Source organism: Salminus brasiliensis, chromosome 19, assembly GCF_030463535.1.
Source record: "Salminus brasiliensis chromosome 19, fSalBra1.hap2, whole genome shotgun sequence".
Taxonomy (NCBI): Eukaryota; Metazoa; Chordata; class Actinopteri; order Characiformes; family Bryconidae; genus Salminus; species Salminus brasiliensis.
The window spans coordinates 24,155,659-24,181,259 of NC_132896.1; the positions used below are offsets into that span (position 1 = coordinate 24,155,659).

Sequence of the window (25,601 nt, forward strand, 5' to 3'; positions counted from 1 at the left end):
GGCTTCTAGTCATATGGCCCTTTCAACACCAACCGCAATGTCTGTTCTGCTATAGTATATATATATATATATATATATATATATATATATATATATATATATATATACACACACTCACCAAGATTTTTTTGGGAAAACTACATCAATACTGGGCAGTACTCAAAACAGCCCCAATTATTTGTGGCATGGTTTTTACAAGATCAATTCACAAAACATTCTTCAGATGAGAAGTATGCAAAATCTTTCTCCAGAATTAAAACAAAATGATGAACACTCCAGAAACATGAATTAGACTTAATTAAAGATGCAGAAACTACCGTTGAAAAATAATCTTCTATAGAGTACAGATTTGGATTATTATTATTTAATAATAGTTAACTCTAGAGACTGTGCTGAAAATTCCAGGATGCTCAAAGCTACCTATCTGGTTCCTACAATCATGCTACACTCAAAATCAAAATAACATAATATTTAATACTATTAACTATTAATATTGATAATAATAAATATTCATTTATTGCCAGCTCAGTTTTGTTGTTTTTTATGTTAATATATATATAATAATAAAAGTATATTTCTTAGTAGTATGTTTATTCAAAAGTATAAATAAAAGGCAAAGATCTAGGTTTCATCTTGGTATGTCTTGAGTTTTTGGCTAGGAATTAAAATTTCTGTTTATCCTGTTCGTCACTGAATATGATTATATTGTATAGAGTCATTGATCAGTGATGACTGAATATGATTATATTGTATAAGGTCATTGATCATTAAGCACTAAATATAATTATACTGTATAGGGTGTTGTACTTACAAAAAAAAAATCCAAAATACCACCAAAATATTTGCATGTATAAAAAATAATCTTGATGCTTTCATGTGCTATCTTGCAATATGTTTTTCTCACTTTGGATGAGTGTGAGTTCATATTTATTCTGTTCATTTTTCCCTGCATTTTACATAGCATGGATTTGGGCTTTGACAATTACTCTGTAAACATTCTAATTCATGTTCTTTGAGTTGAGGTTACAATTGCAGCAGCTGTAACCTTCCTTTATATCTATAAAAATGAAAATTGTTTTATTGTCAAATGCTAAATGTCTCTCAAACCACCTCGAGCAGCTTCACAGAGAAACAATGAGATCAGTGGGTGAATCAAGGGAGACTTTTACTCTGTCAATCTAAGAGGATTTGCTTAGAATGAAACTGTGTTTTCACCATCAGAACTCTCAAATAATCCCTATTCATAATGCTCTTTTCAACTGTGCTTTCACTGCTGGATTATGAAACCACATGTAATTCCTTGTCCTGTTTCCAGCTGTCCAAACATTTATAGACAATTGCTTATCCAAAGTTTCTTTTGAAATCACTGGTATTAAAAGGAAGTTTATCCATCCTTTGCAGCAGTTTCAGGCTCAACAACGTTCTTGGATGAATTTTCGCTAGATTGTAGATTGAATGTACATTCATAATGAACATGCATCCACTTTAGCCTTAGCACACACCAAATAATTTCAGTACAGTGCCTTAGGCATTGAAACTTAGTGGAAAAAATATATAATAGCTAGAAGGCATAATGGATACTGGACATTTAGGAAGAAGAAACTGGTTACCTGGAGAGCAAGAGGCTTCCAACGCACATTCTTCAGCAGGGCAGGGGTAGAGGTCAAAGTGTTCTGAGGCCTCTTCTTCAAGGTGAGAATAACACCATTAGGATCCTCACGTAATGCGTTAACCAGGTTCTTCAGCTGCCAGCCCACCTAAGGAAGCATAGAGACAAAGGATCAGAGTGTGAAATGTTTGTTCGAATCAAAATAACTGTTCATGTCAGGTGTGGACATAGGATATTTTTTTTACAGTGCATCTTCTGATTTGTACTGATATTCAAACAAACTTGTTAACCAAAGTAAAATAATTTAAGCAGAGGGTCATTATCTTTAAATGAAAAAAAAAAATGGAACAATGATAAGTGTTCTCAGTGGACAATCACCTAATTTCATCCAGGAAGTCACAAAAGAACCCAGACGAACAAGTAAGGAATTTCAGGCCTCACTTATCTCAGATAAGATCAGCATTCATGATTCTACACCTTAAAAAGAGATTGACCACTGCACAATATAACTGTTCATCACCCTTTTAACTTTCAGGCAGGTTCTTGCAGTGATGGAGGGGTTTTGATTTTCTTGTCATATCAGAATATGAGCAGAGATGCCACCTTGACCTCCACAGTTCCCCTGAACTGCTTTTTCTTAATACCATTGTAGAACCCACAAGCAGGTCATGCTTGGATATCTCCTCACAGCCTTCCTTTACTTTGTGAACATTGATTACTTTCCTTCTGAGATCATTAGACAGTTGTTTAAAGGAGCCCATGGTTATGAGCTTTAGCACAAGGTTTGAGAGTCAGAAAAAGTCAGACAATTTATATGGAAATTTGATTTAGCTGACAGTTTACAAATATGTTTAGGAAATCAGGCTTAAGGGATGTCAGCAATCAAAGTCTGAGCCTTTGCAATGCTTTGAGTGTCCAAACATTGTATAAACTAGGGTTGGGTGGTGTCCAGTTTTTTCATACCATCATACTGTTCAAATAACCACAGTTATTTAAAGTATTACCGTGGCTGTTAGTTGTGCAGGTAGAGCAAAGGGTTCAACATTTACGTTGTACCACCTCAACATGCCTTATATTAAAACTGTAAGGATCTAATATAAGTAAACTAAGTACTATAACTGGTAAGTGGACAAGTGCAATTTTCAATTTGTCATTCAATAAGTGTTAAACAGTCAGTCTGACAACAACTGCACATGTTAAACTGCTCTGAACCAGGAGAGAGAAACTGGTTAGCATTTGCTTTGTTAGCAGAAGAACAGTTTGTTCACTACAGAACAATTTCTGTAAGTCTGGCTGACAGAAAGCACACTTGTATTGTTCAGACTTACTACATTTTTACTCCAAAGTTTTGGATCTGTAGCCTTTGCTGAGCTAGCTCAGCTACAGCTCCATTGAGTGTCAGATAGCTCAGTTCAGCTTCTGTTGACTAACTGCTGAGCTCCCGACACAAGTGTTGAGAATAAAAACTGAGAGTGAAGTCGAGCGACTGGTGCTGGGAGTAACAGAAAGGCACATTGAACACCAAAGCACAGTCCGTATTCCAGCTAACTGAGGATCAAATAACACGTTTCAGGATAAGGCAGCATACATGAGAGCACAGAATCGAGGGTATGGTCTTTAGAGTGTTTTTTAGGCACATTTGACATCCAGGTTTGCTAGATTCTCACTTTCAAATGAACTTTGAGAATTCTCACTTTTTTTTTTACATTTTGAAAAACCATCCACATTTTGAGAGACATTTTTAAACACTGTGGGATACGGTATTACTGTTACATTATCTTATATTATGACTTTTTATATTAAGAAATTAGCTGAAATTAATTTTGTTTGATTATATAAAGAGCCTGTGTTTACAACTTTCAATAGAAAGGGTTGTGCCAATGAGTGCACAGTCCAATATCGGGATATGGATTCCTTTCTGCATCAACAGCTAACATAAAAGCCCTTTATCTAGCCATAAGATGATGCATCTCTTTCAGGACAGCCACATTTTAAATAAATATGCCACTTACCTAATTCAGCCAAACACATGTCACACATGACAAAGAGGCAGATGGAGCAGCTCAAACCCCAGACCAATGCCCAGTCAGACAGAAGACTGAACTGACAGAGTCCAACTGTTCCTATGATGTATCATCATGTTTGTGGCTTTCTAGGTCATCCCGAAATAAGGTGCATTTCATCAAAGCATTTGAGCACACACCTACATCAAACACTTCAAAGCCTGCGTCCACCTAAATCTTTATGCTAAAAACACTTAATAATTAATTAAGCTGTTTTTCATCACATACAGCCTATGTGTACATGTCTCCATTTGATGTTTTTAATGCTCAGGGTCACCTGATTAAACAAAAAAATCTGTAGGTATTCATGTGATTTATAAAATATAAAACTGCAGTGGCAGGACTGGCATTGGGATGCATATATCTTTTTGTTATATATATATTTAAAATATATATATTATATTTAAAATATATATTTAAAATACATTTTCTTTTTGCTTCTTTTTCAGTGCTTTCAGAGTGCTTTAGCTATGTGAGGCAGGATGTCTCATCAGTGAATTGAGAAGGTTTTACTTGACTTCAGGCCATGACAGTCATTGCTTTGCTCTGACCTTGGCATTAGGGAAGTGATCGTGTCAGTAAGGGCAACTTGCAAAAACACATCCATGAGGGGCCAGTCTGAACTCTAGAGTTCAGACAGAGGCCAGTAGGTCATCTAAACAGCATGATCAGCTGCTAGTCAGTCACACAACAGTCCAACAGCAAGAAATTTTAAATCTATACATTAGGTATTTAAAATAGCATAGACTGACTGCAGCAACTCTAGTAAAAAGAAATGTATGTACTATTTAAAATATGTTAAAATACATTAATATTATGCTTTCATTAAATGCTTGCCAGTAAACTTTGATCACATTTAACACAAACATAATACATATATTGGCATGAATACATTAGTATGAAGTATATTTTAGTTAAAATTTGTTTAATCTAGTTTAATATACTTTTTAAAAAGAGTTGAAATAGACCTTTGTACATTTTTGGAAAGTGTATTAAAGACAACGACAGTAATTCGCTTAACATACACAAAAAAATGTCACATAAAAGTATGTAGGCATACTGTATTATGTATTGTGTATGTAAACTTATAATGATACTGTAAGTATACTGTAATCCCAAAAGTTGTAATACTTTTAAATGTGTTTTAATTTCACTTTAAGTGTATGTACAATATGGATTTAAATACTTAAGCAGAAGTATACTTAAGCAGTACTATACTCTACTAGTATAACTACTATTTTTTCACTAGGGAAAGACTTTTCAGGAATTGTACCTATTAGGAGTGGTAAAGCATGACTATTAGAGCTAGTTGCTGTCTGCCTAGAAAAAAAGTACATGCATATATTATTATACTATTATTATTTATTCTATATATTTATTTAAACTAATTTATTTTTCCTTTTACATTTTAAGATCTAAAGCTTTTGTTTCTATGCAAAACTCTATTAATAAAAATGACAGACATGTATTATATGATCATATATCATGTCTTTTCTTTACCTTATTAGAAACACAAAACAATGTCTTATGCTTAATAGATAGAAAGAAAATAACATCAAACCAAATTGTATGTGGTGAAAAATTTGTTTAGCTTTCTATATAACCAACAAGATAAAGCACACATTCTGTCTTCTAAAAGAAATTGCTTATATCTCAACCAGTACAGTAAAAAAAAACTGAAAATTAAAATCTCTTATTCATCTAGTGACCATTTAGGAATGTTTATTTGTACTGCACCACAAAAGATCCTCCTCCTTCTGACTTCGCCAGCCTTGGAATTACAAGCTCTGCATGGCGATGGCTTGCATCATACCTGCATGAATGCGTATACCAGGTAACATGGCAGGAGGACACATTCTCTCCACTGGCGTTCCACAAGGCTCAGTGCTTGGTCCCCTCTGTTCTCACTCTATACTGGCTCTCTTGGTAAAGTAATATCCTCCCATGGATTATTTTACCACTGTTACATCGATGACACTCAGCTCATCCTTTCTTTCCCACCTCCTGACGCATCTCGGCATGTCTCACTGACGTCTCTTCTTGGATGGTAGCTCACCACCTTAGACTCAACCCCAGCAAGACAGAGATGCTGTACATCCAGTGCCACCCAAGTGCTTGTTCAGTCTCTTGTCACTTCAAGAATTGATTACTGCAACTCTCTTCTGGCTGGTCTCCTTTTGCGCACCATCAGGCCCCTGCGACATAACCAGAATGCAGCAGCACAGGTCGTCTTCAAAGTTTCTAAATTCAGCCATGTCACTCCACTGCTGCGTTCTCTTCACTGGCTTCCTGTAACTGCCCACATCAGATTCAAAACACTGATACTAACTTACAAAACCAAGAACGGACCAGCCCCTCAATACTTCAGTACCAAGAGCCCTTTGAGCTTCCAGTATAGCTCGGCTTGACCCACCATCCTTTAAGATCCATAAAAGATAAGCATCCAGGCTTTTTTCTGAAGTGGTGGAACGAACTTCCCCTGGGTGTTCGAATGGCAGAGTCACCCGCTGTCTTCAAACTCAGACTGAAGACCCACCTCCTCTGAGAGTACTTGGACGAAGTGTAGTGTCAAGTATTATGTTCTCCATATTGATTTGTGTTTAGTAGTGTCTAGGCTTAAGAGGTATCTTTGAAATCTAGTCTATTCAAACTAGCTAAGGGTATTTTCTGAGTAAACAACCAAGCACTTTTGTAAGTTGCTCTGGATAGGAGTGTCTGCTAAATGCCTTCAATGTAAATGTTTTACATTAAGGTATGTACCTAGTCTGCAGCGATGTTTAGGCAGACTGTCTTGTTTTTGTCAACACATCTACAGGTCTATGCAGCTGTCAGCATCGCAGCTAACCCCCTCTACCCTGCTGAGTCCGGCTGTTAGCATCACAGCTAACATGCTCCAACCCTGCTTAGCCTGGCTCTTGAAATTAGTCGTTTGCTGCTATAATAATGTTTAAAGTATTGAATAGAGCACCTTTAGGTCAGGCCAGGCAGGTCTAAAAAAACAGCTGTGGAATCTCCACCATTGTTTTTTTTTATTTAGCTAACTTGATCTGGACTGGGAAGCAATATCCTGTACATCATGCAGTAAAGAACAATGGTAACATGGTACTGGTGGAACGTCCCCTTCACAGTATTCTGAGTCAAGTTGGCTATATTTCTCATAATAAATGAGATTAAGATTTGGTTCGAGGTTGGTGGTCTAACTTCAGTGTAATAAAAAAGGATAGACTGAAGTGATCAAAGAAACAGCAGAGAGAGGGCCTAGACTCAACCCACCTGTGGAGAGGAGCTGGAGGCGTTCCACAGCACTCCACAGCAGTGATAATAGCCTAATAGCTGGTTTGAAGATGAAGTAGTGCGAGTGCAATAACATCATGTTCTGTCATCCCTTCACCTTATCCCAAAGGCACACGCGCGCGCACACACACACACACACACACACACACACACACACACACACACACACACACACACATCAATCATCTATGCTCCATGGTGCTGAAACGTCCTGCTTTATGCCTTGTACCTCCCTCAACAAGACAGCTAAGCGGCACCAGAATGCTAACAGGCTAGAATAGTAAAGGATGCACAGTATTATCATGTATTTAGGGCCGTACTAATTGTTAAAGGGGATGAGATTCATGAATACAGATGCATCCATGGTCCCTGTCCTTTAGAGATAGCCGGTGTGTGTGTGTGTGTGTGTTTACCGGCTAAACAAATTCAAACAATAACAACTAATTCAAGGATAAAATTGAACCATTTATTGGGAAATTTGCATTTAAATGATTTTGGACTCCTCAAACAAGCCTGCACTTGAAGTGGGCCCATTTTCAGGTGAAATCAATATAATTGGCCTTGTGCTAAGCTGCACTGGTTACAAAAGAAACCAAGGAAAAATTAACATATTGATACAACAGTTGAGAACTAATGTTCCCAGGCTGAGGATAAAGAAGTGAAGAGTACTTTCAGAACAGTGGGATCTGATGATGGTCAGGGTTTAGGCACAAGTATTACATAAGACCTTTTCACATGTTGTCACCTTATAACCACAATAACGGTTAAATGTATTGTATTGAGATTTAAGTGATAGACCAACACAAAGTAGCATGTAATTGTGAAGAGAAATGAAAATTATTTTAATCAAATAAAAATCTAAAAAGGTGTGACATGCAAAATAATTTAAATAGTATAACAATACTTTGTAGAGCCACCTTTGAATGCAAATACAGCTGCACGTCTTTTTGGGCATGTCTCTACCAGCTTTGCGCATCTACAGAGATTTTTTGTCCATTCTTCTTTGCAAAATAGCTCAAGCTCAGCCAAGTTGGATGAAGAGCGTCTGTGAACAGCAATCACAATGGCAATGTTTTGCCACAAATTATCAATGGAATCTAGGTCAGGACTTTGACTGGTCCATTCTAACACATGGATATTCTTCGATCTAAACCATTACACTGTGGCTCTGGCTGTATGTTTAGGGTCGTTGTCTTGCTGGAAGGTAAATCTCCTCACCAGTCTCAAGTCTTTTGCAGCCTCCAACAGGTTTTTTCCAGGATTGCCCTGTATTTAGCTCCATCCATCTTCCCATCAACCCTGATCAGCTTCCCTGTCACTGCCGAAGAAAAGCATTCCCACAGCATGATGCTGCCACCACCATGTTTCACAGTGGGGATGGTGCGTTCAGGGTGATGAGCAGTGTTACTTTTCCACCACACATAGCATTTTGCATTTAGGCTAAAAGGTTCAACTTTGGTCTCATCACTTTCTACCACATGTTTGCTGTGTCTCCTACATGGCTTGTGGCAACTGCAAACAGCCCTTCTTATGTCTTTCTTTCAACAATGGTTTTCTTCTTGCCACTCTTCCATAGAGGCCAGATTTGTGGAGTGCTTGACTTAAAGTTAATCCTGTGGACAGATTCTTTCACCTAAGAGGAGTGACCATGGGCCTCTTAGCTGCTTCTCTGACCAGTGCTCTCCTTGCTCGATCTGTCAGTTGGGTGGACGGCCATGTCTTGGGATATGCTTCTATAACCTAGCCCTGCTTTAGACTTCTCCACACTAGTGTTCTCTAACAAACCACGGAGGCCTTCACAAAACAGGTTTATTTATGCTGAGATTAAATTACACACAGCTGAACTCTATTAACTAATACATTTGTAACTTTTGCATGCCACACTTTTTAGATTTTTATTTGATTAACACTTCACAATGATGTGCTAATTTGTGTTGGTCTATCACTTAAAAATCTCAATAAAATACATTTAAGTTTGTGGTTGTAAGGTGACAAAATGTGAAAAAGTTCAATATGGGTATAAAGCCACTGTATTAACTAAAAATCGAAAATGTGCTTTTGAGAATTGATACAGTATTGAAAAACATGTATTGTGACACTCTTATATATTAATATTTTCTTACATCCCTACTAATTAGTGTTTGCTTGCCAGCTTAGCTAACACTAGATGTATTTAACAAGACACAAGGGGGCATTCAATGAAATACTGCTTTAGTGTTTTTAGTATAGTTTTACATATTACATTTAGTGTATTTAGTGCTATCCTGCTCTAGAGTAATTACCTGGGCTTCACAACAAGCATTTCACTGCATGATTGTTCTGACATACATATAACTGAAAACAGTAATCCAATATTCAAGTATTTTAACCCATAAATAAGTTCAGATAATTTTATGTATAGTTCAAATATTTTATATTTCCCTTTTACAGACTGTAGTAGGTATATTATCAGATCTTTGAACCTTTTAAAACATGACATTTTGCATAATTCTATTGACTGAATGTATATTATTCCACTGATAATTATGATTGCACAAAGACTGTTTGTGGCAATTCTGGTAAAGGAATATGATAAAAGTATAAAACATGTTTTAGTGTGAGAAATACATGGACAAAAGTATTGGGACACCTACACATTAAACCTACAGGAGCTTTTATTACATCCCATTCTAAATCCATAGGCCTTAATAAGGATTTGGTCTGATTAGGTCTGAAACTCTGCAGAGCGTTGATGACCTTTATGCCCTATGCTCAACAGCACCCGACGACCCCACTCTGTAACTGTACATGGTCTGCCACTTCATGGCTGAGTTGCTGTGGTTCCTAAATGCTTCCACTTTTCAATAACACCACTCACATAGAGGAATATCTAGGAGAAAAGAAATATCACCACCTGACTGGCAATGGTGGCATTCTATCACAGTATTATGCTGGAACTCAGTGAGCTCTTTACATCCACCCATTGTAAAGAATATGCTGCTCCTTGTTTCTAATTCACAGAGGCTTTACAGTTGTTGACTGTGTGGTATAGAGGATATGCACATGATCGTTAGCGAACATTAGCATTCAGTGTGAATGCTGCTAAACCACAAAAACTTCAAGAATAGGAGAAAGCTGTTGTGAGACTGACTTTAGAACCAGATTCAGCAAGAATTCTAAGCTATCCTTTTATAGATTGCTGCAATCTAAAGGAAAAAGAAAGAAAAAAAAATGCTCCAAATGTGCAGAAACAGAAATCTGTAGGAACTCATTGTAGTTGCAAACCAGTCTGCTAAATATGCCTGAAAATAGTCGAAAAACACTCATATGACTATTCACTCAACTCTGTGCCCTCAAATATGAGGTTTCTATTCTCTAAACATGTGAGAGTTGAGCCTCTGGACATTACTGAACATTCCTGGCTACACATCACTGTCCATGGACCACTGGTTCTTTAGTCATTTGGATAAATTGCTGTCAAGTCCAGCTTCCTTTGACTTTCGCAGATAATTACTTTTCATTCATGTTTTTAATAAATGCAACCTGCAGCAGAATGTGTTGCTACTCCGTCGACTAAAAGGGGCATGTTTCAATAGGAATATGATGTCAATGCATACCCTTGATAGGTTTTATCCATCCTGATGCACGCTGAATAACTGTTTGTCAGTTCTTTTCTGAAATCTTAAATGCATTGTGTCAAAATGTACTATGTATATAATGAGGACAATCATCTATCCACTTAGACATACTGTAATGTCTGTTTGATAACAAAATGATCCAGACTATGCTACTGAATGGAAATGGAAAAGAGTTAAATATTTGGAATATACCTGTGACCTCACCATATACATAATTTACATGCTGTGTAAAATTACTCTTAAACATCCTAAAAAGCATCCTTATGTCCCTGATCATGTCCAGTTGCCTTGTGGAGTTGAAGGATGTTAGAGAGAGAGCGAGAGAGGCCAAACAGTCGTACTCACCACAGTCTGGTGATTGACCTGTATGACCTCGTCCCCAGCGTGGATCTTTTTGCACTGGTCAGCAGGGGACTAGAGAGAAACAGAGAGTGAAGCCAGATTAAAGAGAACACAGGCTGATTTCCTATATTTTCTTTCTACTTATTCTGAACCAGCGTTAATCAGTACTCCCAGTACCCACACTCTAAACTGGCCATGGATTCTAGTGGAAAATGACTTCAAAGATGAGTTTACATCTGTACTGCTACTCTTTGCATGTAACACAGATTCCTTTTTCTGATGTTGTGAAATGTTGTGAAATGTGAATTACATTACAAATAGCTTACAAACTGAACAGCATACTCTAGACATGATGTTGAAGAAACACCTTACACCTAACTTTTCAACCTAGCCTAATTTCCCAGTATGTTGGCAAAACATGTAAAACCCACTGTGTTAAAGCTCACTTCTAAGAGAATCTTGTGGGAAGTTGCTGAATTCTCTGAATATATACAATAAACGGTATGAACACACCAAATCAGTGTTATGTCACAATAACAATCAGCTTACTTCTGGGTGGGTAACACCATTAGCGCTGCATTGATACCACTACTCTGTCTGGTAGAAAGCTGAATTTAACCTTTGGTTCAGTTTGTTTCACTTATTTTTTATCACTACTCAAAAGTAGCTGTGCTGGTTTGAAGATATTTTAAAAACAGCCAATCGCAACCACAGAAGGACATGGCTGCAATGTCAAGGGAAAATAAAAATAAAAAAATAAAAAGAAACCAAGGACGTAAACCAAAGAAGTGGTTGTGGCTGAATAACATGACCTTTTTACAGCAGGTTTGAATGCATGTTAGGTGATAAGCCCACCTGTCAGCCACTGGAACCACCAGTGAAGATGAAACTGAAACTTCACAGTTTAGGAGTATGAACTAGTCAGAATAATGACTGATATAGGTCACATTAAAAATATAGTGTAAAAAGCCTAAAAAAATGTTGTATTTGGTCAGATAAAATCAGACTTTTGTTTTTTGTTTTGAGTTTTTCTGAGTGAGGGTTAGGATTCGGTTTTGGGTTGAGATTTAGTTTAGGGTTAGGAGTAGGTTTTGGGTTGATGGAGAGATTGTTGTGTTTGCAGACCCTGTGGGCACCAGAGAATTTTAATCTGGTCCTGGGTTTGAGGGAAAACTGGAAAACCCAAATTGGAAAAAAGTATAATTTTTGCTGATTCTCATGTTGTGTGTGTGCAAGCATGAGTCTCTGTGAGGTGGTCCACTTGTGAAACTCTTCAGTGCCTCTCACTCCCCTTCACTCCAGAACACTGGGCTTTGTCTCCCAGGTAACCACAGGGTTGCATAGCAACGGGAGGTGGTGCCTCAGCTGCGAGAAGCAGCGAGGGGTTGATGGCGGACGTTCTGCCTCGGGGAGGATGGAGATGCAAGCTGTTTAGATGGAACTGCTCTATCGCACTCAACTGGATCACTCAGCTTCAATTAGCTGACCAATCAATCAAGGGTGATAAATTCAGCCAATGGACAATCTTTCTCTACTAGATTCCTGCCCACAGCCTTCTTATCAGAGCATCAGTATCTGTTTACAGTACACTTCAATAGTATTGGCACTTGCTCAGTAGGGACCAGTTAGCATGAGCTAATTGATCTCTACTCGTTTTAACTCATGATGATAAAACATTCCTTTAATAGAAGAAAGAAGGACTAAACCTCTCCAGGACATGCAAGTGAGCGGTGGTATCTGCTTACTGTACAGGACACTGTTCTAGAACTAGGGGTGCATCTTGCTTCCCCTTAAAAACTTCCTCAACATTTTTTTTATTAAATCAGTTTTTAAGTAATAATACTAATTATATAAAATTCTTACTATTAATAATGCTCTGTGTATATATTTTATGCACAATTTATACACAAGATATAAACTAAATTACTGCCGCCCAGCATGTTATTGTCTTCACCTCCTGATTCATGAAATTAAATTAAATGAACATAATAAATATGTTTTATTAGTTGTTTTACTCTATTCTCTCTAACAGTTACAGTCTTTATTTATTTCTAAATAAATGTTTCTGTATAATATGTAATTACAGTAATAAAAAACATATTTCAACTCTGTTGGTCAACTCTGTTAACTCAGGGAATATGTGGAAGGCAGTACAGTATGTCATATTTCTTTCATTATTTTAAGATAAATTAACAGTAATTATTGGTCCAACCTGTTATTATGATATTGATTGAATCTAATATTCAATCCATGGACTGTCATACGGCATCTAGTTTGAGGTTAGTACATGTAGTTAGGTATGGTGACCATATTTTGGTTTTCAAAAAAGAGGACACTGGGGACACATGGGCATCATGGCAGTGTGTGTGTATATATGAAGAGTATGAGGGAGTTAAATATCTCTGAAATCATGCAACTATGTTAATGGACATTAATGCAATATTAATGCAGGCACATGTAGACCAACATTAAATTTGCACACATAATGTGTAGCAACTGCACAAACAAAGCAATAAAATTATTGTGAAATTCCGACCAGATGCATTTTACACATCCCAAATACAGGACATGTCTGGAAGGAAGAGGATGTCTAGTTACATTAAATGATGGAAACTGTCAACTTTGTTGTTGCCATCTCTGTTAACGATCTATTAAATGTAATGATAGAGCTGACAGTGAATCAAATCTGTCCAAACTTAAAAATCTACCCGAAATTCTAGAATGGGCCACTGGCACTTGCTTAGTAGGGACCAATTTGGGGCTAATTTTTATAGTGCTAACTGACTCGAGTATGTTTTTACATATATTGCTTTAATAGGAGAACAGCCTACCTTTTACCCCTTTTTACTATCTGCTTACAGTTCACTGTATGTGGCTCACTGTATATTAGCACTGGCACAGTAGGGAGCAGTTACCTTTAGCTAAATTCCACAAGGCTAACTTGCTTCTACTAATTTTAACTCATGATTAGCTGATTTGATAAAATATTCTTTAAATAGAAACACAAAAAACTAACACTACACCAAGCATCTGCAAAGTAGTATTTGTTAACAATTCACTGTACATTAGAACATTAGAGGGTCAGTTAGCCTGAGCTAATTTTCACAGTGCTAATTAGCATAACAATCAGCACATTTTAGTACAATTTTAGTTTAAGCAAAGGACCACTACATTATGCATCTGAGCACTGGTATCTGCCTACAGTTCACAGTATATGACATTAGACTTTGCACTTGGTCAGTAGGGACCAGATACATAGCATAATGCTATTGGGCTATCCAGGTTTTCATTCATGGCAAGAACGTTTGGTTAAATATTCCTTTAAAACAACAATTTTCAGCCGCATGGTGCATCGTGTCTCAAGACTTTTACTGGCGGAGACAGCTTTTAAATTCATGGTTCATTTATGATGTGGCCCAATTCACTGCTTCCCAATAGCATCCTCTCCTCCTATAATGGCCCTGCCCCTCCATTAAAAGGTAACCAGCGTGCATTTACACTAATCTCCTCACGCCAGCCTTGCTGTGCCGATTAAACTGTCGGCCTAAAGAGACAGCTCCGGCGGTGCCAGCAAGGGTGCCAGGCCCTCTATTCCAGTCTCCTCTCACAAGCAATGCCATCAGGCTTTACACACATGCGCTTACCCACCCACCCACCAGGCCCATTATAATACCCATGAAAGCCTTGCACGCTTCCTTGGCAGCAGCACTGCCATCGCAGGGCTGGAACTCTTCCCTGGCTGTGCCCACTGCATGCCAGCCAGCCAGCCACGGATGTGTGGCAGCACCTGTCCCTGGCAGGCCCCATCTGGCTCATGAGGGCATATTAATGGAAGCTGAATGTGGGGGGAACTAGACAGTAAGCTAAGCAAAAGGACACATGCCAAGCCAGACCATGGAGGGTCAGCCGGCCATGTGACGTTGCAGCATGACCTCAGTCTATGGCACAGTCAGGGTTCACTGATGTGGTTAGGCCTATATCAGAGAGCTGGCTGAAGGCATGTTTGTCTCTGACTATTCCAGAAATAGACTTGACATCAGTGTCTACTTGAATGGCCTTGAGGAAGAAGCAGTAATGGCACTGGACTCAAAACAGGCTAATATCTGTTCCACAACATACACAGATTCTCGTTTAACCTGGCATTTTGAGCTGGAATCCACACTTGCAAACATTATGAACTTGGGTTAGCCTAAACTGTACATTAGCATGTTGCATAAGATGAATATGATGTCATTAGTGATTAGCAAGCGATTAGCCTAGCCAGATAACTTTTATTTTTATTGTTCTCTCATTGAATTTTGTTATTATTTCTCATAATACAGCCGCTTTCCAATTTTTTTTTTTACCAGCAAGCTGTCTCCTCCTTTTGTAATATCTCTGTTCTCAGCTCTTGGAACATCTCTTTGAATGAAGAACAACACATCTGTTTAACAACACATGACTAGCTTCCCTGCTACTGGTTTATTTATATTTATCCCAATTTTCTGCTTGGAAGACCAGGCTTATAGTGGACACCAGTTCACCTCAACTGTGCATTTAACAGTCAAAAGTCACCCCCCCCCCCCATGTTTCCCTATATGTGACATGGGTGTGAAGTAGAGCACATCACAATGAAGCCTTAATGAGGGCTGAGTTTACCCCACCCAAAAAAACAAGGGCACACATGAAACCTTCTGTCTGTGCAAACGAGAAGAGGCAGCACTGGAGGATGGAGGCTTGGCGGAAGTGTCTGAGGAAGTGCTGCCGTGCCCTCGGCCCCGCATGTGTTGTTTTCTCACATGTCGTTGCGAGGGCTGCGCTTAATCTTTCATGAGCCGCCTGCTGAGTGCTGCTGTCAACAGCTAACGCTCCCCTTTTCCTCCCTGCCGTTTGGGATGCAGTCACTTACGTTTTCCGTGGTGCCCGTGATCACGTGAAGCCCGTCATATGTTGACTTGATGTACATCCCCTGGAGATGGCAGTTGCATTGGTAGGGGGGGAGAGAGGATGAAAGTGGTGTTACACAAAATGCAAGATCAGTCCTGTGAACAAGTTTTACCTATTCCCAACACATTTGTATAACACATTTTATTATATTCAAATGATATATATATATATATAACCTGTATCTATATAGAATCTATATATAAGCAAATAGAATTCTACATAATAATTTTATTGCAATATATAACTATTGTATTAAAATGGTATTATTAGCATATTCAATAGGGCTCTCCAACAGTTAAAATAACCACTATTACTCTCATTTTATTTTATTGTGATTAATTGCATTGGTCATATTTTCATTAATTTGTTGTATTTGTTTAGTAAGCTTTATATAGTCTTACATAGGTCTCTTTCTTATATAGTTCTCACAAATGTGAAAAAATAAGGCATTAAAAGTGTCTACTGGTGTCAAAGCTTTCAATAAGTTTGTTGGCATGTCATATTTCCATAGCGTATTTAATTGAAGTTCTTTTAGAATGTTGTGTTGCAGGGAATTCAAGCAGCATTTGAGATTAAAGGTGATTCTTACATACCAAGCCTTCGCTGGGCATTATATTGGTCAGGTGCACCACCTCCAAGTGAGCCGACTGGGACACTAAAGAGTCTGAAGACAATGAGATGATGTGGTCGCATATTCCAGACAATGTTTTACACTGCCAGAGAAAGGAAAGTGAGAGAAAAAAAAAACAGAAAGAGGAGAGATAATTTAACAGATTATCCCAGGGTTAAAATAACACCATATGTCACACATATGTGATGGAAGTCCAGCTTTACATGGCATGCCCAGACTAGCTCTGTGCAAGACCCTTTTTCTCACCAATGCATTTGCCAATACATGCTGTCCTACTTTTGTTGGGCATAGATTAACGTTTGCATTCCAAATACTGTAGGCCCCTAATGCATTAAGCAGCAATTGATAGAGCATAACTTGCAAAGTAGCTATAAGGGTCTTGTCATATGTAAGTAAAGAAATGTTGTTTGTAGTTAATGTGTTTGCTGCCCTTTTGTACTTGGAAATGAGGGGGGTGGTCTGTGGTAACTAAGTATTGCTTCCCACTGTTAAATAATCCTGTTCCTATGATCACAGGATCATAATGTAAAAAAGGCCTTGCACTTCATGTATAGAAAACCTTGCCAACTGAGATGGGGGTTGTGTTGTTGTCAGTGCCATTGGAAGCCATAAAATACCTGCAAAACCTGGATACAAATCAAACCATCTGTTAAATATCTGAAGCAAAAAAAGGATCACCTCTACTACAGTATAATGAACCAAGATATATCTCTACAACAACATGGACTTCCTGGAGACACACAAACTGAAACAACCATTTTAGAATGGCCCTAGAAAATGCCCCCTGTTCTCAATATTATAGAAAATGTGTGAACAGACCTTAAACACGCTGTGCATGCAAGATGCCCCAAAAATATATCAGAGCTTCTGAAAACCAAAGCAACTGAAAGACCTTTAGATATAAAACCACGTAGGGTTTCAATACTTATGCCACAGATATAGTTCCTTTAAAATTCAAAATAATCAAAGGGTTAGGCCAAAAACTGTTTCTGAGATGGAGCTGCAACCCCAGTGCTATTAATTTATTTATTTCCTCACTTGCATCATCAAGAAACAAAGCTTGCATGAAATTATCTCCCAATCTGACCTGATTTTTAATGAGCAATTACAGGATTAAAGCTCTCTGCAGTGTGTAGCGAGTAAACGCCCTTCAAAGGCACACTCCGGCAGCTCTTCACCAGCGTTTAATGGCCTGCGCCGACACTTATCAGCTAGATGCTGTCACTCATTTGTGCACTGATTTATGAATTTGCATGTGCAGTAGTTATACAGATTTCTTTCCCTGTCACTTACACACTAAAACAGACTCTCTGAGTCGAATGTCTCAAATCATTTCATTTCATTTCAAGCTACCAAACAGAAAATTAATTTCTCAAAACTACGGGTCAAATAATAAATTTCATTATTTGAGCACAGGCTCCATATGAACCCAAAATTCACAGGGTGAAAGTAGTTTCCAGTTTTCCTCAACGACAGCCACAGAGGCTGTATGTTCTAACCAATAACTGTAACTAACAATAACTAACCAACAATAATTAGTTACCAATCTGATTTCTGATTTGTTTTTAACATATGACTGGTCAATTCAGGTTTAGGCAGAAAACTTTTCATGAATACTAATAAATATATATAACTGTTTGAACATTTATTAGCTATTGTACATTAACACCTTTACACAGAAAGGCTTATTACACACTAAGGCGTTTTTTTCAATAAATATAGGGACTTCTGTACAAATTGGTGGGGCTATTCTTTTCCATAGGCTTTTTTTTAGGGGTTAAGCACAGACATTTAAAGCTTAAAAAGGACATTCTATATATTTTATCTAAAGCATGTAACAAACGTTAATGCAAAGGCATGAATAGTAGTGCTAAATGGCTAATGGTCATGTGTAAACAATGGCTTAGGCTACTGCCCATTTCTAAACATTAGCAGTATCCAACTGAAAAAATGTTCAACTTCTGCTGAAAAGCTCCACTTATCATGTGTAATTTTTATTAAGGAAAGCAATAAAATCATAGTTAAACTTGCTAATGTTGCTAATGTTTACATGGGCGCAGTAGAAGAATTAAACCTGCCGGATTTCACTGTGTGATTTTGCCACTGACCTCTGTGCAGCGGTGCAAGTTTTGAACTGCACAACGTGCTCCGGCCATGACAACTAGTCTTTTGTTCATGTTGGAGGGATTTCCATATGTAGTAACTGTTGCCTGTGCTAAGGCCCAATGAAAGTTTTTAAAGTATGCTAAAGACTAGTGACTCTGTTAAATGACACTGTGACTGTTAAATTGTGTATAAAAAGTGAAAGGATAGGTAACGTACAGGTAACATACAGAGTTGGAAATTAGGTCCTAAAAGCAGTAATATATGTAATTCTTTCAATTACTATAATTGAAAGAATGACAATTCAATGATGTGTTGAGTTGTATGCTTTAAAAACTAGATATCTATAACTTGTAAACTGTTGCAAGACAATTTTGGGTAGCACTATTAGCATCTTTTACTGAGTCAAAGTAAACGGAGAGATGCATAAGGTAAAGACAGGAATGATGCACAGGTAAAGACAGGAATCACACGAAACAGAGAATACAGGCCGGACATGGGGAAAAGAGTGAGTCATAGAGAGATGCCAGTGCTCTCTCACCCGGAGATGAAGGCACAAACTAGGTGTAAAATCAGCCTTGGTTAGGCCAGATAGCAGGAGTGGGGAGCTGAGGGCAGTAGCCCATCACAGTTTACTGATTTCACTCTAACACCTTTTAATCTTGGTGATTAGTGGGTGAATTGAATCAGGTGCGCTTGAGTGGGTAAAGTACAAAACTGTGCAGGAATCTGGCCCTCCAGGACAAACAGTCTCCACCTGTCATATAGTGTCCCAATCTAAACCAGAGCTAGCAGAGGAACGCTCTTAGTCCCAACTGCTTAATAGAATGGTGACCAGAATGTTACTTATAAGGTATTATCAACTTGATTGTATGACAAAGAACGTCTTCTCGTCTTTCTTAAAAGGAACAATGTTACATGTTTAAACAGAATTACAAATGGCATCATTATGAGAGAATTGGTCTTTTTCCTCCTTTCCTTCACTTTTACTCCACTCCACACAAATCATGCTTTGGAGGCTGAAGATGAAAGACGCATGTGGACTTACATGATAGAGTAATATTACAGGATTGCACCAGAGTTACATAGTGCAGTAGCCCTTGAGTGGTAATGACAGACACACTATTCACACTATTACAATCAGTGGAGCATCAACATTTAGTTATTAAAAAAATTGCCTAAAATACAGAAATAAGATTTTTGGCAGTGTGGTCTATAAAGCTTGTCCAACCTTGCAGCGGTTATTAAAAAGAATGCTTTTGTAGGCGGGGTGTTGATACGTCAGTGATGTTTGAAATAATGTGAGAGATTTGACGCTTGAATATAAACGACTGGGCTTAATCTATTTGATGTGTCTGAAGGACAGAGGCATATCCGAGCCGGAGACGCTGTGTGTGAAGCAAGGGCGTCCAAACAGCGCGCCAGACAGACAGCTCTGAATGTTGCCAAATACATTCAGACTGCTACCGTTTCATTCTATCCCCTGCTCTCTCTCTCTTTCTCACTTTTCCTCTGCCTCGCTCTCCCCCTTCTTCTCCCTGTCTTCATCTAATGCTCACACATATACACAAAGAAAGACAACTAGGACATAATTATGTAATGCATTTCATCATCATGCATAAACACCCCACCCCGCTCTTTTCACATATGCACACACATACACACGCGCACGCGCAACTAGGACAAGCTTACGTAACGTTCTGCGTCCTTATGCATGCATGAACATAAGCACGGGCCCGTATCTACACTCAGACATAGGCATACAGAAATAAACACACACACACACACACACACACACACACACACACACACACACACATCTCTCTATCCATCTGACTGCTGTAGGCTACAGTCCTCAGGGGACAGGGACCAGCAGTGAGGTTTTGCAATATTGAACACCAACTGTGAACCAACAAACGTAAAAATGCTGTTTTATGAAGAAATCTTGGGGCACGCTCTTATAAATAAGCCATCCAGCTATTGAGTGGTCTGTGTACTGTCATACTGTGCTCTATGTGTTTATGTACTGTACCTCTATTTAACAAAGGCCGCTGGCTTAGAATAAAGCATGATGTATAAACATGTGTGTGTATCTTGTGACGCACCTGCAAGCACCACTGGAACTACAACTGTGCAGTGTTACAATAACCTTATTCAACCCAAGCTTGAATGCGCTGACATAACACATCACACATTTCTGCAAAATCAGTAACAATAGCTGTTACAGAAACTTTATCGCTAGGCCAATTTTTGGGACAGCTTTAGCCCCTCCCCAAATGTTCTTCATGTACATTATTATTGTAAATACATTTTCTCATCACTCAGCAGTGCCATCGCATCTCCAAATTCAATGTAGATGGAGATAGCAAGGCGCTTGGACTTGTGGGAGGTGCTGTTGCTTCTGCCCAATTCTAGCACTTTGGCTGCTGTGATGCAGCGCTGGGTTTTCTGAGATCTATTTTTTCCTGCCATTGGATTAAACTAATGAAGCATTATTAACCTTAGCTAACCTTTAATTCTCAATTAACTGGTGTAACTAATTTAAGGTGGAATAAAAACTGTGAATAGGAAGCTGGTAAATAAGATCTTTCCACAGATCTTTCTAGTATATTGTTTATTGCAACCCTAATCTTTAAAAATATGAAGTAGGTGTAGAGTAGGTAGAGCAGGGCGGTATAAAGGCAGATGATCTAAAATAGCTAATCTTAGCTATCAACTTTTTTCTCTGTGGTTTTGGATCTGTAGTCCACTCGCTAAGCTTTGGCCAGCTAGCTCAGCTACAGATTAACTACTGAGCTACTAACACAAGTGTTGCCGTAAAAACCTGTGTCTGAGAGAGTGAAGTTAAATTACTGGTGAGGGGACAACAGGGACCACAGGTTCTGTCGTGTCATAACCAGCTAGTGCTATCAGGCTAAACACCACAGTACAGACCGTGTCCCAGCTAACTGAGGCTCAAAGTACACTCATTTAGATCAGCTATTTATCCAGGTTTGCTTGCTTTCCCTTTTAAATCAACCTCATCATATTGCTAAATTTGCAAAGTGCAGTGGGCTTGTCTTTTTTCCCCACCTGTTTTCAGAGCATGACATCACCAATCAGTGAGCTCCCGCAGTGCCTAAGAACAAGGGGACTGATTTTATTTGGCTGTGTATAGAAATTTGACACGTCAATTACATATTAATAATCAGGAAATACCGCCAACAACCGAGATACTGTCAACAAATTAAATACTGCAGTATACAGTATTACAGTTATACCGCCAACTTTATTGAGGAGTTCATTTCAGTTATGAGACGTTATGAAAGAGGAGACCGGCTACTGGTTGAAATATGATTGGCACAGAACTCAGTACTGAATGTGCATGCTTACGACGGACATGCTATGACATATAGTTAAAAAAGAACACAGTATTATGTTAAAACAGTATTTAGAAGCCTAAGCGCAATGAGGTAGAACGAGGTGCATCAAATGAAGGTATATGTGAGCCTGTGAGGGGTTCCGTTTTGCCAGTTTAAAATGTGCTTAGTTTAGACTAAGAGATGAAGAGAAAGAAGGAGACTATCAGAGCTTAAATAGCAGGTGAGAGTCAGTTCTGATCAGGTAAATTATGCATGCAAATCAGGGTGTGTGACTTCTTTTGAAGTTATTTTTTATAGTCTTTTCATAGGTGTGTCACTGTCAGACTTATAATTTTGACATTGACATTAAATACTTTTTTTATTATTATTATTATTATTATTATTATAAAAACGCCATGACCATGATTCCACTTATAAACACAACCATAATTCTTCCATAGTCTTTTTGTTAGGACTTTTCTCAAGAACAAATTTAAGAAAACTCTTGGTGATGGTTGAATGAGGCCCAAAGTTAATAACTATGCAAATAAAGAATTTTTTTTAAGTAAAAAAGTTTTTTATACCACTAAATAACGCTGATGAGCCAAAACATTATGACAGATAAAGCAATAATGTTAATTATCTTCAGCATCAGCATATGTCCTTTCTTGCAATCAACGTAACCATGATTCCACTTATAAAGACAATTAAAGGGGCAAATATCCTAGGGATGAATATTTTATAGACACTGCAAAAGTACCAACAAGGCATTTTTAACATCATAATAAAGTATCTTCTTGTTACTTACTCTTACTCTTACTCTTGTTTGGAATCCACACTTTTCACTACAAATAATTACAGCGTACATTAAAGGTAGGAGCGTTAAAATGAAGTCATACAAAGCACAAACTGCTTCAGATACAACTCAGTAGGTGTAATTGTAACTCTATAGGAGTGAATTTAACACTGGTGATTTGTTGAGGTAGGAGGTAGGAACAGTAAGGCGCTTGGGGCTCTGCAGTAGGACGGAGCTTTACTGAAAATGGGTCAGGCCTCAGCTGGCCTCCCCCTCCACCACACTGTCTCACTATGGAGCCAAGGCAAGAGAGCAGGACTAGTGCAACACACACACACACACACACACACACACACACTCACAGTTTACAGAAGAACTGTGACCCAAACAAGTGGAGCATTGGGACTGAATGGTATTTATTCTACCCAAATAGTAGCAGGTTATTTGAAGTGAAAAAAAGCCCAGTCATTTCTCACTTCTCTCATTTAATATGATGTGAACAAATGCAAACCGATATGTCTACACATAGCAGTGTGTTTCCAAGAGTCTGAAGAGGAAAGATCCTGCGACACCTTCCATAAATAACCAGGCAACACAGAATATTGCTATTTTTGCTCGACTTAAATAAAGACTTTAACAAGCACAAGATATTTGAGGAAAGAGAGAGAGACAAAAAGAGGTACTCACCACATGAAGAATCTTGTTTTCGGTTTCATACACAGTACAGTCCTGTGAACACACAGACAGATCAGAGGAAATCAGGCAAAAAGATCCCATTTCCTCTAATGAAGGCAGGAAGGCTTGGCCATGTCGAGTGAAACCGTTAACATTTGCACAAAGGAGTCCCACTGGAGGCTAGGAACCACTGCACTAAAGGGCAATGTAGGGAATCAATCTTTAGTCTGACACAGTTCAACAGCCACCACAGGTCTGTGCCTTTTAAGCCATGCCTGAGAACATGATGGAAACAGTTTTGTTATACATGGTATGAGACACAGCATGCACCTGTGTTTGAGATTCAACATACACTGGATGAATTTATCCAACTTAATATTTTCCAACCAAGCATAGGGTAATAAAATTCTGCCAAAACACACTATGAAAATAAAGGTTCCTTAATAGTTCTAGATTTGTATTTATGGTTCTGTGAGAAAAAGTGTAGAGCAGAGTGCCTATAATTTTGTCTTGAATTTCTTCTTAAAACCCACTTATGCAGTTTTCACCAAGATTCTGACAGATTCACCAATGTGTTCTAATTTGGGATTTGTTTAATGTAAAAAAATAATAATTCTTCATCATAATAATCCTTATTCACGAATCTGGCATAGACTTTTCTCAAGAACAAATTAAAAAAAAAATTTAAGAAGATGGTTGAATGAGGCCCAAAGTATATAATTGGCTTGTAGGGTCCTCCTGGTCAGTAATGAAGAGTGCATACCAACAGTGGTCCAAGGAAGGACAGACTACAAACCAGTCGTTGGATGTTGAGGACCCAAGGTTCATTGATGCGCAAAGCCAGTAAATCTCTTCTGGCGAACCGACAGAAAGGCTACTGTGGCAGAAATTTTAAATGATCATTACAGAAGTAATACTCCACATGGCTGCTTATGGAGCTACACAGTCGCAGATAAGGTAGAGTGTCATGCTAATTCCTGCCCACTGTGAACACTGGATAATGAACACACAAGTGTCAGCTTAGGACCTTGGAACAACAAAAGAAGTGGATGGACAGGTATGTTTGCAGTGTTTACCTGTATGTTCTACCAACATACGGAGTATAAGGACCAAATTATAATGTTTTGGCTTATCTGTGTATCTCTTTGCTAAAATAAGTTCTATTTAGTTTAAATTGGCAAGGAGGGTGGTTGAACTTAACTGATGTTGAAAGTGTGCTTAAGTATATAAGACTGCACAATGGGATATATGCCATAGGTAGAGGTAATGCATCAGCCATGGCGATAAAAGACAGACCCCTGTGAGCTGCCTAAAAGAAAACAAGCCCTACAGCATGTGTTTCACCACTAGCCACCAGCCACAGGGAGTCAATCAATAGGAGCTGAGGATGCACAGGCTGATTCAGTCAATACTTATAACTATACCATGGAAACTGTTTACATCGTACATGCTTCAGCAAAATAGATAGAACGCTTTGGGCACCACACTTTCAAAATGTGCTTTCTTTGTGCTGACTGTAGAAATTGGGGTGGTAGGTGAAATTAAGGGACTTCATGAGTCCTAATCGAGAAACAAACCTTGCTTATATACATGCACAGCAGACAGTAGTCCTCCACATTTACCTTTGCAGTTGTAGGCCTGTTTGATGTCCTGTACAGCTTTAACAACCCAGTGTCCACCTGGCTGCTTTTTTGGCCCAGTGCATTTACCCAGCTTGGTTATCTCCCCAGCACCAGGCTTGTCAGCTTTGGACACATAAGCTGTCCTGCTCCTGAAGGAGGCCACTGGCCAGGCGATGTCCGGTCCCATTGTGTGAAAAAGGCTCCATGAACGGTTTTGGTTGTGAAGCATGTGAGAACAAGGCCTTTGGCTCAGGTGGGAACAGCAGCGGGCTACTAGGCTCTTGGCTAAGGGCTTTGCTTCAGTGGATGCCAGTGAAGCTGCATGTTTCCAAGGCCTCAACTTGGCCCTGCGGTGCATTATCCTATGCCACAGCTTTCACAGATCGATTTACATAGCTAGCATTGAATGCAAACTCTAGACAACCAGCAGCTAGCATGATCCCATGTGCATCACACTAATGTCTGGGACTGATACTTGTGTGTAATGATGGGTTCACCTCTTTTTTATATTCTTTAATCATTATCTACAATCACTACAATCATTAGTCATTTTTATACTTTCTACTTCTATAGTATTTGTTG

At 38.5% G+C, this 25,601-nt stretch overlaps 1 protein-coding gene across 1 annotated transcript in view; it reads right to left on the reverse strand.

The window, feature by feature from the left end:
• Positions 1-25,601, reverse strand: part of LOC140540748 (connector enhancer of kinase suppressor of ras 2-like) — a 110,290-nt gene that overhangs the window by 39,609 nt on the left and 45,080 nt on the right. Inside the window, exons 5-9 of the mRNA XM_072663177.1 lie at positions 23,410-23,451; positions 16,445-16,564; positions 15,814-15,873; positions 10,929-10,997; positions 1,611-1,757 (exon numbers count right to left, since the gene is read on the reverse strand). Of these exons, the coding sequence (XP_072519278.1) occupies positions 1,611-1,757; positions 10,929-10,997; positions 15,814-15,873; positions 16,445-16,564; positions 23,410-23,451 (438 nt within the window). The remainder of the gene's footprint in view (positions 1-1,610; positions 1,758-10,928; positions 10,998-15,813; positions 15,874-16,444; positions 16,565-23,409; positions 23,452-25,601) is intronic.